Source organism: Natator depressus, chromosome 3 (genome assembly GCF_965152275.1).
Source record: "Natator depressus isolate rNatDep1 chromosome 3, rNatDep2.hap1, whole genome shotgun sequence".
Classification (NCBI taxonomy): domain Eukaryota; kingdom Metazoa; phylum Chordata; order Testudines; family Cheloniidae; genus Natator; species Natator depressus.
Window position 1 is genome coordinate 99776842 of NC_134236.1, and position 19179 is coordinate 99796020.

The 19179-nt window shown below is 42.1% G+C and overlaps 2 protein-coding genes across 7 annotated transcripts in view; one reads left to right on the forward strand and one right to left on the reverse strand.

The window, feature by feature from the left end:
- L3MBTL3 (L3MBTL histone methyl-lysine binding protein 3) overlaps positions 1-19179 on the forward strand; it is a 148964-nt gene that overhangs the window by 98566 nt on the left and 31219 nt on the right. For all 3 annotated transcript variants that reach the window (XM_074948407.1, XM_074948406.1, XM_074948408.1), the window contains exon 16: positions 5401-5503. In XM_074948407.1, the coding sequence (XP_074804508.1) occupies positions 5401-5503 (103 nt within the window). The remainder of the gene's footprint in view (positions 1-5400; positions 5504-19179) is intronic.
- SAMD3 (sterile alpha motif domain containing 3) overlaps positions 16147-19179 on the reverse strand; it is a 309380-nt gene continuing 306347 nt past the window's right edge. For 2 of the 4 annotated variants that reach the window (XM_074948410.1, XM_074948409.1), the window contains exon 12: positions 17315-18072. In XM_074948410.1, the coding sequence (XP_074804511.1) occupies positions 17863-18072 (210 nt within the window). In that variant the 3' untranslated portion in view covers positions 17315-17862. Of the gene's footprint in view, positions 18073-19179 lie in introns of all 4 variants that reach the window. The other 2 variants (XM_074948412.1, XM_074948411.1) reach the window with 2 other exon arrangements.

Here is a 19179-nt window from a genome sequence, read left to right on the forward strand (position 1 = left end):
ATAGTATCTCACTGGGAGCTTATGTTGAATTGCTTACTAAGAATGGCCATCTTGAGTCAGACCAATGGTCCATGTAGCCCAGTATCCTGTCTTCGGACAGTGGTTGCTGCCAGATGCTTCTGAGGGACTGAACAGAACATGGCAATTTATCAGTTAGTCCAGTCCCAGCTTCTAGCAGTCACAGGTTTAGGGACACATAGAGCAGGGGGTTGCAACCCATCTTGGCTAATAGCCATTGATGGACCTATCCTCCATGAACTTTTCTAATTCTTTTTTGAACCCAGTGATACTTCTGGCCTTCACAACTTCCCGTGGTAGTGAGTTCCATAGGTTGACTGTGCATTGTGTGTAGTATTTCCTTATGTTTGTTTTAAACCTACCATCTATTAATTTCATTGGGTGACCCCTAATTCTGGTATTATTTGAAAGGGTAAATAACACTTCCTAATTCACTTTCTCCACACCTGTCATTATTTTATACACCTCTATCATATCCTTCCCTTGGTAATCTGTTTTCTAAAATGAACAGCCTCAGTCTTATTAATCTCTTCTCAAATTGAAGATGTTCCATATCCCTAATCATTTTGTTGCCCCTCTCTATACCTTTTCCATTTCTAATGTTTTTTTTGAGCTGGGGTGACAAGAACTGTACACAGTATTCAAGGTCTGGGCGTAACATGGATTTATGTAGTGGCAATATGATATTATCTGTCTTATCTCTCAGTTTCCTAATGGTTCCTAACATTGTTAGATTTTTTTTTTGACTGCTGTTGCACATTGAGTAGATGTTTTCAGAGAACTATCCACGATGACTCCAAGTGGCAACAGCTAATTTAGACCCCATCGTTGTGTGTATATAGTTGGGATTATGTTTTTCCAACATTCATTACTTTGCATTTATTAACATTGAATTTCATCTTTCATTTTCTTGCCCAGTCACCCAGTTTTGTGAGAGATGCCTTTGTAACTCTTTGCAGTCTGCTTTGGACTTAACTATCTTGATCATTTAGTATTGTCTGCAAACTATGCTACCTCACTGTTTACCCCTTTTTCAGATCGTTTATGAATATGTTGAATGACATTGGTCCCAGGACAGATCCTTGGGGGACCCCATCATTTACCTCTCTCGACTGTAAAAACTGATAATTTATTCTTACCCATTGTTTTTCCTATCTTTTACCAGTTACTGATCTGTGAGAGGATCTTCTCTCTTATCCCATGATTGCTTAAAAGCTTTTGGTGAGGGACCTTGTCAAAGGCTTTCTGAAAGTCCAAGTACACTATATGCACTGGATCACCCTTGTCCACATGTTTGTGGATCCCCTACTCCCCAAAGAGGCATGGTGAGGCATGATTTCCCTTTACAAAAGCCATGTTGACTCTTCTCCAGCACTTTGTTTTCATCTATGTGTCTAATAATTCTGTTAGTTACTATAGTTTCAACCAATTTATCTGATACTGAAGTTAGGCTTATTGGCCTGTAATTGCCAGGATTGCCTCTGGAGCCTTTTTTAAAATATGCATTACATTAGCTATCCTCCAGTCATGTGGTACAGAGAACGATTTAAGCATTAGGTTACATACTGCAGTCAGTGGTTCAGCGATTTCATATTTGAGTTCCTTCAGAATTCTTGGGTGAATACCATCTGCTGGTGATGAGTTATTACTGTTTAATTTATCAGTGTTTCCGTAGTCACCTCTATTGACACCTCAACGTGGGACAGTTCCTCAGAACTGTCACCTAAAAATAAAAAAATGGCTTAGCTGTGGGAATCTCTCTCACATCCTCTCCAGTGAAGACCAGTGCAAAAATTCATTTAGTTTCTCTGCAAGGTCCTTGTCTTCCTTCAGTGCGCCTTAAGCACCTGGATCATCCAGTGGCCCCACTAATGTGTAACATCCTTCATGATTCTGATGTACTTAAAAAAAAATTGCTGTTAGTTTTTGTCTCTTATGCTAATTACTCTTCAGATTCTTTTTTGCCTGCCTAATTATGCTTTTACACCTGACTTGCCAGAGTTTGTTTTTTCTATTTTCTGTAGTAGGATTTGACTTCCAGAGTTTAAAAGATGTCTTTTTGTCTCTATCTATCACTTTTACTCTGTTTAGCCATGCTGGCAGGTTTTTTTTGGTCCTCTTACTGTTGTTGTTGTTTTTTAATTTGGGGTATGCATATAGCTGGAACCTCTATTACAGTGATTTTAAAAAGTTTCCATGCAGCTTGCAGGCATTTCACTCTCATGACTGTTCCTTTTAATTTCCGTTTAACTAGCCTCCTCGTTTTTGTGTAGTTCCCCCTTTTGAAGTTAAATGCTACTGTGGTGTGTTTCTGTGGTATTTTTCCACCTACAAAGATGTTAAATTTAATTACATTATGGTTGCTATTATCAAATGATTTAGGTCTGTTCACCTCTTGGACCAGATCCTGTGTGCCACTTAGGACTAAATCAAGAATTGCCTCTCCCCTTGTGGGTTCCAGGACTTGCTGCTCCAAGAAGCTGTCATTAATGGTGGTTAGAAATTTTCTCTCTCCATCCCATCCTGAGGCGACATGTATTCAGTCAATATGGGAATAGTTCAGGGGTAGACAACCTATGGCACGCGTACCAAAGGCGGCACGTGAGCTGATTTTCAGTGGCACTCACCCTGCCCGGGTCCTGGCCACCGGTCCAGGGTGCTCTGCATTTTAGTTTAATTTTAAATGAAGCTTCTTAAACATTTTAAAAACCTTATTTACTTTACATACAACAATAGTTTATTTATATATTATAGACTTATAGAAAGAGACCTTCTAAAAACGTTAGAATGTATTACCGGCACGCGAAACCTTAAATTAGAGTGAATAAATGAAGACTTGGCACACCACTTCGGAAAGGTTGCCAACCCATGGAATAGTTGAAATCCCTCATTATTACTGAGTTTTCTGTTTTTTGTAACCTCTTTAATCACCCTAAGCATTTCCCAGTCACCGCCACGATCTTGGGTCAGGTGGTCAGTAGTATATTCCTACTGCTATGCTCTTATTATTCAAGCATGGAACTTCTGTCTGTAGAGATTCTGTGTTACTGTTTGATTCATTTAAGATTGTTACAAATTTGATCAGCAGTGGTTTTATATTTACTTCCAAATTATAGACGGTAATGTTGAATAACATCAGGCCTGGAACTGATCCTTGTGGAACACTATTAAAAACACCCATATTCGATGATCCCCCATCGCAACTACTTTCTCAGATCTCTGCTAGCCAGTTCTTAATCCATTTAACATGTGCAGTATTGATGTTGTGTGGTGCTAATTTTTAATGAGAATGTTTTTCAGTACCAAGTCAGATGCCATACAAAAATCTAAGTATATTACATCCATGTAGTTGCCTTTATCAACCAAACTTGTAATCTCACCAAAAAATGTAATCAGTTTTGTTTGACAAAGATCTATTTTCCACGAAATCATGTTGTCGGGCATAAATTATATCCCTGTCCTTTAATTCTTTATTAATTTAATCCCATGTCAACCTTTCTGTTGTTTTGGCTGGGGTTGTTGTCAGGCTAAGTGGATTATAGTTAATCAGGTTATCCAGCTTGTCCTTTCTGAATATTGACACAACATTAGCACTCTTCCAGTCTTCTGGAATTTCCCTGGTATTACACAGAATGCACTGACTTTTCAGCAATTCCAGCTCCTAGAGACTGCTCTAGGATCCTGTCCATGGATGAACATTGTTCTAACGCTGACTGCTAGGCTGACCTCCGTAAGAACTTGTTAGCAGGAGCAAACTTCCACCCAAAGAAACAGTTTTATTTTTTTGTTGCTCCGGGCACTGGAGTTAACACTCAGGTTCCACCTGGACTGTTATTTGGGACAGGGCAGAACAGAGGAATTTGACTAAACTTTTTATCGATAATAGGAATAGTATTTCTGCTATTTAATGTGCTGCACTGTGGATGTTATCAACAACATCCTTGAAAGTTATTTAAATCAGAGGTGAGATTAATATTAACCTGTTGGATACTCTGGGCCTGACTGTTCCAAAGTTCAGGTGCCTAATGCATGCTAAAAATGCATCTGCATTTCTGTATCTGATTTGTGTGTGCAAGACGGGGTTTTCATCTAGTTAGCCATTCACATGCACAATTGAGGTAGTTGTGAAAGAAAGTTAGCTACACAAATTCACTCACAAAATCCAGCTCTGTGTAGGCTGTCTGTCTGGTTGCATTTGTGTGTGGGTTTTTTTATTTTTTTTAATATTGCATTGTGGTTATGGACTTTGTTTTTTGATGTAAACAAGATAAGAAGCTTAGTTCTCCATTCCATTACACCATTTAAGCCACCATTACACCGGTGTGACTCCACTGGAATCAGAGTAACATGAAATGAGTTCCAAAAAGGTGTATTTTTGGAATATGGCTGAAAATTAAATCTCTCTCTCTCCCACACTCTTGTTTTGCTGTGAGTGAAAATATGTATGTCATGTAGGAAGATTTCTTTAAGTAAATCTTGTCTTTCATGTGTATGTCTGAGTGTGTGTGTGTGTGTGTGTGTGTGTGTGTGTGTGTGTGTGTGTGTTTTTCAAGAAAGAAAAATACTAAAAGCAATTCATGTTTGCTGCTGTTCAGAAGAGATTTCTCCAACTGCTAAACTGGAGAATTTCAGTGTCTGACTTGCTGACATCATGGATCGTGTACTGCTTGTTTGATTGAGTACCAAACCTAAAGTCTAGTCATATTCTTCAAAGCCTCCACAATCCTCAGTGTAAAAAGAAAAGGAGTACTTGTGGCACTCTAAGTACTCTAAGGTGCCACAAGTACTCCTTTTCTTTTTGCGAATACAGACTAACACGGCTGCTACTCTAAATCCTCAATGTATTATCCATTGATGAAAACCAGATATTCCCAAAAGTTCAGCGGAGTAAGCTGTCAAAAATGCATTTATGACTTGCTCTTACTAATGTTGTCTTCATCGATTTCCACCTCTTCATTTACTGGAAAATTCAAACTAAGAACCTCAAAGATCAATATCCATTATGAACAGATCTCTGTCTTTAAGCACAATAGGAAGTCTTAGTTTGACTCTCTGCTCTTTCAAAATAACATTGTTACAGCTGCAGTGTGATTAATGTAAAAGATATGACAAATAAATGCTCTAAATTGTGTGTACTTTTTTATGGACTATTAATTATGTAGTTTTTCTATAGAGGTTCATTTACACAGGACGTTTTTATTTCCTCTTTAAAACATATTGCATTAGTCTCCATCATACTTCTGCAAAATACATTTAAATAAATACTTTAAGTTGTGTGGTGTGTACCTATTTACATCTCCATGTGTTAATGTAATCCTCCAGTTCTTGCTTGTGTGTAAATTTACATAACTTTTCTAATTTCTCGTATGTCCGAATATATAGGTCCCTTGGAATTAGTGGAAGCTTTAGAACATGGAGGATGCCCTACTGCAGGATGCAAAGGAGTTGGACACATAAAACGAGCAAGACACATGGGCCATCACAGGTATGTGCTATAAAAAGTTGTAGCTTAACTGTTGCTTGATATGTTTATATCATTTAGAAAGAGAGCTGCATATACTTTTTTTTAAATTGCTGTTCTCAAGAAAGCAGAGCCAAGCTGGAAAAAAATTAGATCCACATCGACTTCAGTTGCTATGGTGAGCATGTAGAAATTAACATTAACAGTCTGTAATTTCATTGCAGAAAGGTGTGCTTAGGAAAAATACATCCAACATTTTTTTCATTGCAAATGAGAGATATGGCTGCTCTGCTTTTTGTTCCAAAAGGGCTACTCATGTGGCTGTTTGGATTAGAACATGATGCAAAAAACCCTTTTGTGCAGCTGCAACTTTGTACCAGGTGAAATGAACAGGGCAGTAGTTTTATCAAGGCTTTTGTTTTGGGTTTTTTAAATTTTTGTCAAAGCACTTTTTAAATCCTTAATCCATATTTCTGTCATCACCTTTGACTGATGGGCCTGCTGCTAAAGCTGCCTGCCTACTGTACTTCTCTGAAGCACATTCACAAAATGATGGATTCCAGGGCCATCCTGAAGAAGACTCAGCAAGAGGAGGGAAGGATTCTGGGGTAATGGAAATGAAAGAGGGATAAATATCACAGAAGTCACTAGTTTTGTTATTATTTTAAAATATATCCAGTTACAGTACAACATGACCCTAGTACCCCAATAAGTGAAATACAATCAGTGCAAAGTGTTAAACTCAGAAATAAATATCAAGCAGAACCAAAGGGGCTGGCACAAGGGAAACCCCTATAATCCTCAGGCAAATCAAACTACTTGTAGCTTTTCCTGGTATTTGTCCAAAAAGATCTGTGGGACCACTGTGTGCTTTAAACTCACATGCGGTGTGCTGTTTGGTAAATTGTTTGAATCAGTTTGCCTTCTTTTTATGTTGGCGCCTTCTTACAATATATTGACAGTTGGGTTCTCCTTTGTCTCCTCTTTGGTCTGTTCTTCACCTTCTCTCACCTTCTCTCCATTTTTCTTTCCCTTCTGTCTTTTCCTGTCCCTGTTCTTCCGTCATTCTGTTGTCTTTTTATTTTTTCTTTTCTGTGCATCTTTTCTTTTGAGTTCTGTTTTTTATGCTTTTTTGCTCTTTCCTCTTTGCAGCTGCTTCCACTCTCATGGTGTGGGGAGGAACATTCAGCAATGCGTCTGTGGGTCCAGGTTATCTTTGCTTTTGTGTCTGAGCTCAGTGTCAGAAGAACAGAGAGGAAAAAAAGGCCAGAGGGACTGTTGGTCATTTAGTCTGACTTCATGCATACACAAGGAGCCTCCCGCTGCTGATGGGAACACATTTGCTTCAACTTTGGTCATAGTTGTGATCTAGCATCCTTTGCCATCCCCTGTTTGTCTCCTTTGCCATTGCCCCTACCCACTTTTGTTAGCCCAGAAACTTGTAGGCCCTGATCCTGCACCATTGACTTCAGGGGCGTTTTGCCATTGACTTCAGTGAGAGCAAGGTAAAGCCCTTAATTTGTCCAGTGAGGAAATTTTAAAAGGAACAATGAGGGTAAGTAATTGTTAGAAAATTTTTATCTATTCATTAATCTTCTCACCTCTAAAAGAGATATGGCACTAAACATTTTTATATTGGGAGGGTGTAACGCTTCTGGCAAGTGGAGTCGGCAGCAAGAAGGGTAGGGTTCAGTGTCATGGGGTTTCTCTCAAGAACAGAAAATAGAATTGGTTTGAGCCCTCACCCAGTAACCTGTGAAAACTAAACACCACCCTGGGTGCCTCTAAGAGGCAGTACTTCCCCTCTCACAAGCACCGAGTCCATGTACAACAAAATAAAACTTTTATTCAAAGGGAAAAGGGGACCCAGCATTAATTTGGGAAAGCACCACAACCATAATTCAGAAGCAGGTGACCACAGGCAAACATCCACCCCACAGTGCATTGGGCAGTGTCCTTTGTCTCAGTTGCTCACCTTGTGGTGTGAAGGTCCAACAAAGGAATGCCCCTTATCACACCACTCCCCTTCCCCTCCGTGGCACCCCACTCACAGTTGGCGGTCCTTGGTTAGCAGAGACCCAGAGTTCAGCGGTGTGTTCATGGGGGTGTGGGCATTGAGCAATGCCTTGCAGCTGCCACCTCTGTAACTGGCTCGTAGCTGCTGCTGTCATGTCACATTCTGAGGTTCCACCACTTAACCCAGCTCTCAGTGATTTCAGCAGGTAGTGTAGAACCTTACTCTCAGTGCAGCTTCTGTGTTGCCTTTCATTGTTCTCAAACAAGGTCTAAGGCTTAGCCCCTAGACTTGCTCAGCAGTTAGGACAGCTCTAGGAATCACCAGCTGGAAGCAAGGACTCTTAATTGAGTCCAGTCAGCTCTGTCGTTAAACACTGGAGAGCAGCAGGTCAAGTGGTATTTATGACTCTTTATGCAGTGTCCACACTGCCGTGTATGAACACCTGCCACCAACTCTCATCTCCTCTGGGATTTGGCATCCTAACCCCCGGCTTAGCAAGTGAGGTTCAGTTTAGGGTGACCCCCCTCAATCAGGGCATGCTAAGCACAGTTTTGCTGCCCTTTACTCAAAGAGTAAGGAGAACAACATTTCAGTACTCCCACATTCGAATACTAGAGTGATTTGTAACCCAAACCAGCCAAAATTGATCATTTTGGCAAAGCAGGTCCATCTTGCTGTGCACCTAGGCAGAGTAGGCATTTCTGTGCAAGCACAGTCTGCTACTGAAGTTTTTTCCCCTCAAGGGCCTCACTAGATGTCAGTGGAGACCTCAATCAGACCCTGCTTACAAGGGGTAAGAATGAGAAAGAGATATATATGAAAGTTATCACATATGTGCTCTGCTTTTATAACTAGAATTTCTGTGCTACTTAAAATGATTATAAATATTCAGAATGAATATTGAGAGAAGAACCAAAGTCCATTGCAATTTATTGTATTTTATTTTTACTGTAGTCCTTAGAAATCCTATTCATATACACAATGACCAGTAACTCCGGGGATAAGAAAACTAACCAAAGGGGTCTTGTTGATCATAAAACTGAAAGATTTGCCTCTTCATAGCAAATACATTAAGTTATTATTTCACTGATTGGTTTGCCCTGCGAACTTGATAGATTTTCTGTTTAAATAGTTCTGAGGAAAAATGTGATTTCTTGTTTATCTGGAACCAACAGGTTTGAGAATCCAGGTCATCCTAAGGATTCTAAAATTGTATCACTACTTTTCTCCTGAATTAGCGAATGTATTGTAAAAATGGTAAAATTATCCACAAAATTATTCTTTTGCTCTTTCATTTCAGCGACCTCAAATTGTATTTTAACCATGCTGCTTTTATGTATGTATGTATGTATGTATTTATCTATCTATCTATCTATCTATCTATCTATCTATCATAAGGTGCAATATGTGTGCGGAGTAAATGCCTGAGAGCAGGCAGAAAGATCATTTACAATTCTAAGCAGTTTTGCAATAATGTTGATAGCTTGCTCCTTAGGAGCCATACAAAAGCATTGGATGATTAATTGTGACAGGGTTAAAGTGTGCACTTCTTCAAAAAGTTAATGATAATAAGGACCTGTTCTCTAAGATTTTGAAATGAGGGTAGAAGCTGTGGGAGCAGTACGCAAATAGGTAGCATTATGCAAATTAGCTGCATATTTATGATAGTGAAATGTGTGCTTATAGCAAGCAACAATCTTCAAATCCTGGCAGTCATGAAAAGCAATCATTTGTATTTTGTAGTTTGCTAGTGTCTTGGGTCAACTTTTGATGAATAAACATTGAAGCTAGTCTGCTCCAAAGGTCCTCAGTTGTAGCACATTCATAGTTTTTCAGTTAAGCAGGGTGGAAAAAGAACATTTCTCTATTTGTCATAGTTGCAGGCAATCCTTAACGATATGTGGATGTTGAGAGAGAACACTGGCTCATGTTGAGCCAGAGTTTCAATTATAGTTTTGGGAATGGCCTCCTTTCCTTATTAGTATCTTTTGTGTTCCTGGTGCTTAGTAAAGACCTAATGTTTGGCAAGTAGTGGATGATTACAGTGAACACAATTATATTTGCTGAAATACCTAGGCAGCAAAGCAATAAAACTGGACACAATTTTATTATTAGTTCCAAATCTGTAACTTAGTTGCATGAATTATAGCAGGGGTGGCCAACCTGAGCCCGAGAATGAGCCAGAATTTACCAATGTACATTGACAAAGAGCCACAGTAATATGTCAGTAGCACCCCAGCCCCTAGCACCTCCCACCCACCAGGAGCCCCGCCAATCAGCGCCTCCCCCTCCCTCCTGGTACCTCCCGATCAGCTGTTTCGTGGTGTGCAGGAGGTTCTGGGGGGGGGGGGGGGAAGGGTAGAGGGGGGCAGAGTCTGTGGCAGAGCCAGGGGTTGAGCAGTGAGCACCCCCTGGCACATTGGAAAGTTGGCACCTGTAGCTCCAGCCCCGGAATCGATGCCTATACAAGGAACCACATATTAACTTCTGAAGAGCTGCATTTGGCTCTGGAGCCACAGGTTGGTCACCCTTGAATTATAGTATCTATCAATGGGAGAGATAGCAAATGCCATAGAAACAGAAATAATAAGCAGTATATGTTTTTACTCTTTCTTAATTATTCTTGAGTCTTCCAGAGTAAATTTTTTTTTTCTTAAAATAAATTTTCTGCTTAGCCTGTGAAAGGTGCTGGATTGACAGCTCTGGAAACAGTAGTCCTGTGTCCCCAGAACAGTTGCGGTATGAACACCTGCAGTGCAAGCCTCTCTCAACACTGCCATCTCAATGTGGCACAGCCCTCACTTAGTGTATGTGCCAATTCAGTCATTTAGCTGTCTGCTCAGATTGTCAGTTAGTGACGGGGACTTTTGTAAATTTGGACATTCATCCACTGAACCAGCTCTGATGATGATTTAATGTCTCTAACTAACCTGGATTGAACTCAAAGCAGTGACCTAGAGTTGAAAGGTTTAGTATGCCATTGTAAATCCCCAGAGCTACCAAGTTCCCATTGAAGAGAAAATGCTGAAAAACAAACTTAATTTACAAATAACCTTCTTATCAGGCCTCTCAAGTCAATGAAGTCAGTTGTCTTTAAGACATATAGGCACTCATATAAAAAAAACATTTTATTTAATGTAGGTAAAACAAGATTAATTAATAATTAATGCTTCGTAGCTGGCCTGTTAAATGGAAAGCTGAAGGCAGTGAGGCTCAGGAGGCATTCACTGATTGATTTAAACTTACATAACTCATAGGTAAGTTCATACTTGTTGTCCTTTGTTAAAATTAAACTGACAAATGGAAATCATGGGAATTTTTTTTATTTTTATTCCTCTGAGTAATCCAAACATCAAGGATTACATTATGAAGTGTTCCGACAACTTTCTGTCATACCTTAATGAGGAGCTGACTTGCACCAAAAAATATGTTAAAGCAAAGTGCCTTAGACCATCATTAACATTATAACAGTTAATGATTAATACTATATCTTTAAATTTCCAAAAAAGATTAAAATAAAAACCACAGACTTACTGTGTAAAGAAGCGAGTTCCAAGAAGAATGAGGTTTAAGGCTGTTTAAATTCAGATTTAAGAATTTTAAAAGTGTAAACACTGTTTAGTCTCAGAGTGTGCAGTTGAAAGATTCTGGTGGGAATTCTTTGTGCAAGATGTTTTGTAACACAGACACACACACACGTACACACACCTTTGCAGAATATGTTATTATTTTAGCTAAGTACAAATTAAATGTGTCCTTCAGAAAAGAAGACGAACATGTTTTCAGTTTCCATTGTACATTAATAAATCAAGCCACACAAGACCATTGCGAGCATGGGAAGCCACAGAAAGATTAAACAACTTGCCTAAGGGCACATACTGGCTCAGTGGCTGAGCTGAGAGTATACCCTACATCTCCTGACTCAGAGGCTTTTGGCCTTAATCACTATATGATGCTGATTCAACAAAGCATTTCAGCATATACTTAAATCCCTTTGGTATCAAGCACACACTTAATTGTTTTGGTGAATCAGAGCCTGTGCCTTTGTCTCCCCACCTCTAACCTCCGCAACCCCCCACCCCCTTCCAATGCAATACCAGGGGAGAGACATTTAGGTTAAAGCTGGGAAAGCACTGCGGGGGGGGCAAATGCAAGGCTCTCCAAGTCACAACAATGTAAAGGAGTCAGAATTAATCAAAATATGTTTTCCTCCACCCCTTTTACACTCATTTTTGTTCCTTTTTCCACCCTTAAACATTCATGATAGCTAAATTCCCTCTCTTCCTCAACTGTCCTTTCTTCAACCCCATCATTCGCCCATGTGAACCCTAAACCTTAGTCTTCCAACTGGCATGAAAAACACACATAAAATGCATCTCAAACAGTTGTTAAACACAGGCATGTATTTTAGTTACGCACTCCAAATTCAATTTCATATATACCCTCCATAAAAACTTAGCATCCCACAGAGGCTACACACTAAAGGTGCATGCTATAGCAGAAAAGCCAAAATAAATTCTACTTAATAGTAAGTTAGAATAGGTAGGGATATAACTGTAGCACTCAAGATTACATTTTCCTTTTTTGTTATGTGTTTGTGTTGAGAAATGTTTGATAAACAAGAGAATTAGCCATTGGAACAATTTACCAAGGGTCATGGTGGATTCTCCATCAGTGGAGATTTTTAAGTCAAGTTTGGATGTTTTTCTAAAAGATATGCCATACGAATTATTTTGAGGAAGTTCCATGGCCTGCGTTATGCAGGAGATCAAACTAGATGATCACTAGGGTACCTTCTGGCTATGAATCTATTTATTTCAAGCATAGTATTTGAGGCCCTTTTTCAGCCATCCATGTGAGTAAATTTCATCCTATATACATAAGCTTCTGTACAGAAAGTTTATACACTAAAGTCTCAAATATGCACAGGGACTTCACATCATAAAGACTAGCTCCCCTCAGCAAGAGATGTCAGGACTGCCTCTCGCTCCCTCTGGACATGTGGAGACATTGGGAGAGCTGTCCAGTTTCTCAAGAAGGGTGCTTAGGGAATCCAGTTGCACACGTGTGGGTGTTCACCTGTATGCCACATCAGACTATTGTAGGGTACTGCCTACTCTGAAGAATGGTAATATAAATCTAATTCGGTCTATGATCCATTCTATACGAATCAAATTTTGTTAAAGGAAATAGAAGAGGTTAATATGGTCAAGAATTTTGTCCCCAGAACTCCAGTCTAGTACAACTGTATGAGGGAGAAAAATTGGAGGTATTGTCCTGTATACAAATGTGTCGATTATCCAGCTAGAGCAAAGTTTCTCCTTCAAGTTATTGTGCACATATGCATTCCACTCTAGGTGGTGTATCTGCACCCAGTGCACTCGAATGAGAGACTTTTGCCAACAGTACCACTAAGCATCACATCTGTCCCTGCTCTCATACTCTCAGATGAGGGCATGAAAGGGGCATGTCTGCTGCCTCCCTCTTACTTCCTTCTCACCACCTGTTGAGAGTTGATGTTCTCCATAGCATTTACTTCAGTTAGCAAGCTTTCAGAAATTTTTGGTGTATATAGTTGTGGTTAGTATATATAGTATAGTTAATTATATTTATATTATCATTTATAGTAGTACCTGGAGGATTTATTATGGGGGGAAAAATCCCCAGTTTGCCATGTGCAGAGCTGTTATACCTGTCACAGATAGGCACAAGAGCTGTTTGATTTGTCTTGGTGAGGGCTATGACAAATAGCCCTATTTGTTCCTCCTCCCACACCAGGACTGAAAAACAGGAACATTCATCTTTAAGTTCTCCTGAGGAAAGAGGTGATGAGTCCTTCGTCAGAGTTGGGTCCTGACCATGAGGCAGGGACTCACTTATTCAGGAGCGCCTTTCCAGCTACTTCTGATTTGGGATGCAAGTTTGGTGACGCACATTATTCTTTGTCATCTCTGTCCGCTTTGTCCAAATGCTCCAAGCATTCTGATGCTTGCAAGAATACGAAGTCTCTGATTTCTCCCAGAAAATCTTCTGGTAAGTCCTCTGGTTCAAGTGTGAGGTCTCACAAATCCAAGTACTCACTGGACCCATCTGAGGCAGTACCTTCCTTCAGGACTGTCAAGACTAGTGTCTTACCTGTTCTGGGTCCTTGTTCTTCTGCTTCTCTTCAGCCATTTCAGCCTCTATTAGCTTCACTGTCACCATTGATGCACTCAACAACACCAGTACCGTTGACGCGCCATGGATGCACGTGGCACTGTTGGCACACGCAAGGGATCTCCTTTGTTTTTCCCGTCTGGATTCTCCTTCACTACAACCAATGACCGCTTCCTCAGCTCCGCTCCATCTCCCCTGTTGGGGTGCTTCGCTTCATCAGCCCCGTCAGAGTACCTGATGCTATGCCTTCCATCTCTGAGAGAGTCATCTCTTCGATCAGTTATGCCCAGATCACCGGCACTAGTCATTTCATCACCATTCTGCCAACCCTTGCTTGCTTTGGAACCAAATGTGTCTCCTATACCTAGGTCACCTAGAAATCCCATAGGAACTGCTCCTACCCTTTCTGAGGAGGCTTATATCTCTTCTTACTCTGAAAGAGATGAACCTCTTTCTCCTTAGAGCTCCTTTAGATGATTTTACAGGCTTTCTACTACTACAAGACCTAAAGGTCAAGACTGGTCCTCCTATAAATAAATCCCAGCATGGGGTCCCTTGCCGTGGATGGCTCAGGCTATGCAGTATCCTCCATGGCCTTGCTGGTCTTGGGCTGCTCTGAGACACAAGACCTCCATCTTGGTCACACTCTAGAAGAGTTTCCTACTCCTCCATTGCAGTAAAGCACTACTCAGCATCCTGCTACCATCCCACTGAGCTGGACCCCATGGAGGAGGGAGAATTAGTGGAAGAATCCTTATAGCTTCACCAGATGAGGCCGTCCCTCTAGGGGAACAACTCTACCCTAATCCCAAGAGGATTTCAGAGTTTTTCAGGCCCTCATGAGGAGGGTAGCCACTTCTCTGCAGGCAGGTGGAACTTGTGCAAGAGAATCCCTATACTCTCCTAGATATTTTACAGAACCCTGTCCCAGGAAGAGTTACTCTCCCTATCTATGAAGTCTTGCTGGAGCCAGTGAAAAGCCTTTGGCAGACTCTAGCCTCAATACCCCCAATAGCCAAATGAATGGACAGACTATACCAAATCCCTCAGCAAGAATTTGACTGGCTCTTTACCCACCCAGTTTTTGATTCTTGATTCCTGATCCTGGTCACAGCCACTAATGAGTGATCCCATCAATCACACTCAAAAGCCTCTTCAAGGGATAAGGAATTCAAGAGGTTGGATTAAAATGGCTGGATTAAAACTGCCAGTCTTCAAATGAGAGCTGCAAATTATCAGGATCTTTTGTCAAAACACGATTTTATTAATTTTTGTGCAATTTCTAACTAATGACAAAACTGTCAGAAGAATACAAGGAACAGTTTTTCGCTTTGGTTTCCAAGGGACATTTTAGACGCTGCTGATATGACCTCATGTTTTGTAGCCGCTGCAGTCTGTGTGTGGCATTCGTCCTGACTGCAGGGATCTGGCTTTCCAAGGGAGCAGCAGAATACAAGAGAAGACTTACCTTTTGAGGGGTCTAAACTGTTTTCTGCCAAAACAGATGACACTATGCATACACTAAAGGACTCTTGTGCAGTGCATCATTCATTCGGAGTTTACACTCAGGTTACAAAAAGGAAACAATTTAGACCAATGTTTTTCAGTGTTTGGATCACAACTCATTACTGGGTCACCTTGCTCAGCACCCAGGGACCCTAGCTGCTCTGGTCAGCACGGCCGACCAGGACGTTAAAAGTCCCGTCAACGGTGGGCTGCCCAGCTATGTCAAGCTAGTGCCTACCTGTTCTGACACCACGCTGTGCCCTGGAAGCGGCCAGCAGCAGGTCCGGCTTCTAGGCAGGGGGGCTACAGGGCTCCATGCACTGCCTCCACCCTGAGCACTGGCTCTGCACTCCCAGTGGCCAGAAACGGGCCAATGGGAGCTGCGGGGAGGGAGCAGTGCGTGCGCGTGAGAGCCACTTGGAGCCTCTTGTGCACCTCTGTCTAGGAGCTGGTCCTGCTGCTGGCTGCTTCTGGGGTGCAGCAGGGTCCGCGGTGCCAGGACATGCAGGAAGCCTGCCTCTGCACCCTGGCTGCGCTGCTGACCGGAAGCTACCAGAGGTAAACCCCTGCCCCAGCCCTGAGCTCCCTTCCTGCACCCAAAATCCCTCATCCTTGGCCCCAGCCCAGAGCCCTTACCCCCTCCCGCATCTCAATCCCCTGCCCCAGCCACCCCAAACCCAGAGTCTGCACCCCAAAACTTCATCCCCAGCCCCACCCCAGAGCCTGCACCCCCCAACACAGAACCCAACCCTCTCCTGCCCCAGCCCAGAGCCCATTCTCACACCCTAAACTCCTCATTCCCGGCCCCATCCCGCAGCCCTCACCCCCGCATCCCAACCCTCTGCCCCATCCCTGATCCCCTTCTACACCCCAAACCCCTCATCCCCAGCTCCGTTGGATCACAAGCATCAACAATTTTATTCAACTGGTTCCCTAGAAAAGAAGTTTGAAAACCACGGATTTAGACTGTCATCTTATTCCAGACCCTCTTTTGAACAGAGGTCACAGTATGTCTCTAAAAGAAGTTCCAGGGTTCCTCAATGTCACCAACTGTCTTCATTGGCAGAAAGCCCTAATCACCCAACAGTTGTAGCATCCAAGCAATCATTTTGACTTCTTAATCAAGGACAGCATGTCTTCTCCCTTCAGATCGTACCTCTCCCTTTTTTCACTGTGCTTGGGAAAGCATCACGTCAAGCAAATGGGTACTCGGCACAGTGAGTCAGGGATATGTTAGCCAGTTTACCTTTCCCCCCTTCTCCCACTCCCCTTCCTCTTTCCTTTTCAGGGACCCTTCTCCGAGATTGTGTTACTTCAAGAACAATAATCTCTTCTAGAACTGGGAGCAGGGTCGGCTCCAGGCACCAGCGAACCAAGCAGGTGCCTGGGGCGGCAAATGTGAAGGGGCGGCAGGACAAAGAGCTCTGGGGCAGCAATCCACCGCTCTGTCACAGCGCGTTTCGCGCTCGGCGGCAATTCAGCGGCAGGGACACGACTCTTCTTCAGCTGCACCATCACTCCGCCTCCGTGTTCGGCGGCAAGTTTTTTTCTTTTGTTTTTTTGCTGCTTTGGGCGGCAAAAACGCTGGAGCTGTCCCTGACTGGGAGCAACAGAAAAAGTTTCTTACCAACACAGGGGCAAAGGCTTCTATTCCCAGTACTTCCTGGTCCCAAAGAAATCTGGTGGCCTACATCCTATTCTAGGTTTAAACAAGCAAATTATTTAATCAAAAAAATCAAGTTCAGGATGATCATTGTTGCCTCTTTCATCCCTTCCCTGGAGATTGGTATGCTGCCCTTGATCTGCAGGACTCATACTTCCTCTTGGCGATACTTTCTTCAGACTGTCATCTGCCCCGGGATCTTCACCAAGTGCAAGGCAGTAGTAGCAACCCAGGTCCATCGTTCTGGTGTTAAAGTATTTCCATACCTTGATGATTAGCTAATTCATGGAGCATCAAGCAACCAGATCCAAAACAATATCTTAATCATCAGGAAGCTGTTTTCCTGTCTGGACCTGAAGCTGAATTTGGACAAATCTAAGTTACAGTCAATATAACACATAACTTTCATAGTCCTCAACTTCAGGACTGCCACAGCTTACCTCCCAGTGGAAAGGCGTCAGTCCATAGTCTTCCTTTCCCAAAGTTTCAAGACCCACCCAATGACAACAGGGTGTGCTTGCTTTCAGCTCTTGGGTCACATGGCCTCGTGGACATAATGTTGTAAAAGGTTAAAAATCACTATTTCCTTCTCTAACTTGAATTCCTGAGGAAAACATTGGTGCAGCCTGCCAAAATCAGTGAACATCCTGAGACTGAGCTCCCATACCTGCCAAAGCAGTTGTAGCAGCAGACACTGCGCTGAACAGCTGGGAGCTGACAAATCAGATATAGCAGGAGAGTGGAAGAGAAAGCTGGGCTTCCCCCCAGCAGCTCCTCCTCCTTGGACCTGGCAAACATCCCATCCCTCCCCTTTGAGGGCATCAGATCAAGGAGGAACTTCCTTAAGCCCGGGAAGTGGGCAAGAGAGCGCCAAACTGGGCTGCCCTTATAGTCCCCTCAGATGCAGAATATGGCTCCAGTTTCCTATTCCCTCCATTCCCAGGGGCACCACATAAGGCACGAACTGCTCTAACTTCTTGTATGAAGTGGAGAAAGATGAGCTCTGTAGGTTCTCCAGATCTTACACAAGGCTCAGTCCCCTTACATCTGGGGACACCCCTTGGAATGAGAGTCCTTCGTCTCCCAGGGTTGGAAAGAGAGAGAGAGCTGGACTGGGCTCTCCTTGACCATTCTCTGGACCCAGTACATAGTGTCAGCAGACCATCTTCCTGTTGGGATAACAGCCTTCTCCTGCTGCCATCTAATGTAGTTTGCCAGGTAGGGCGATGCTGAGGTCTCCAGGTTCTGCTGCTGATAGAAGATGGGGAGATTGTTAGAGCTGCACATAATGAAACTGAGTTTTACCATTGCTCATTTAAAAAAATAAACTAGGAAATTCCCCAATATAAAAACTATGCTATTTAGGTTGCAAAGTCAAGGACTTTAAAGATTGTAAATGTCTGTTTTATGGTTATCCTGGCAATCTTAATTCAGCCCCGTTGTGTGTATTATGATAATGCCTTTAATTACATGATCAAATGCTACTTTTTCCACAGATCCCTGCCTCATTCACTGCACAGGATGGGCCAGTTGTGAACAACTGTCAATCTGGCATTTCCTACCTTTCAAGTGCTTGGTTTTTTAATATAAATTACATTCTTTTAACATATTTTTGAATGTAATATAATTTTTAAAATGCTAACAGCCAATCAGAATGTGGGCCAATCACTGTTCCCAGTTAGAGTTGAATAGTGTAGTGGTAACTCTTTCTGTAAAATGTATTGCAGGACAAATAACCATGGTATCATGATTCTGTTGAATCCATACAAATAGTTTATGTAGGTTGGGGGGAGTACCGAAGGAAAGGATAACTGGGCATGATGTCTGGTGTATATTGTCAATACAATACTGTTGGACCACTCAGAAATCAGTAGGACAACCTAAATGGGAGGAGGACCAGTATCCATGGGAGTCTGGCTAGTATTCTGAGGTAGTTGTGTGGTGGGGAAAGAGCCGATTTTGAAAATAAAAGCATCAAGACAGCAACACAGCGGGTTTGCTTCTTTGTGAAATAACAGGAAATATTTGCTACTTGAGGTTGGTTAGTAGCACAGTTCCAGTTTTCCCTTTTAGCTGGTGTTTTACTGAACATCCATCCGTGCTTGGTTTTCTATTGGTTTCTAGAATTTATGCCATAATACCTGTCCTGTGGTAGTAAATTGCTGTAGAAAGAAAGAGTAAGATAGGTGCAAACAGGTTGGCATGTCAAAAATCTAGTGTATTTGATGATAATTTAAAGTGAGAATATTTCTTTCCATCTTTGTTGTTCGTTGTTTCAGGCTGGAAGCTATAGTCAGTTCACTTAAACTAAGGAGAGTTTGTTCAGTGTCTGAGCTAATGGAAGTATTTCTCCTCTCC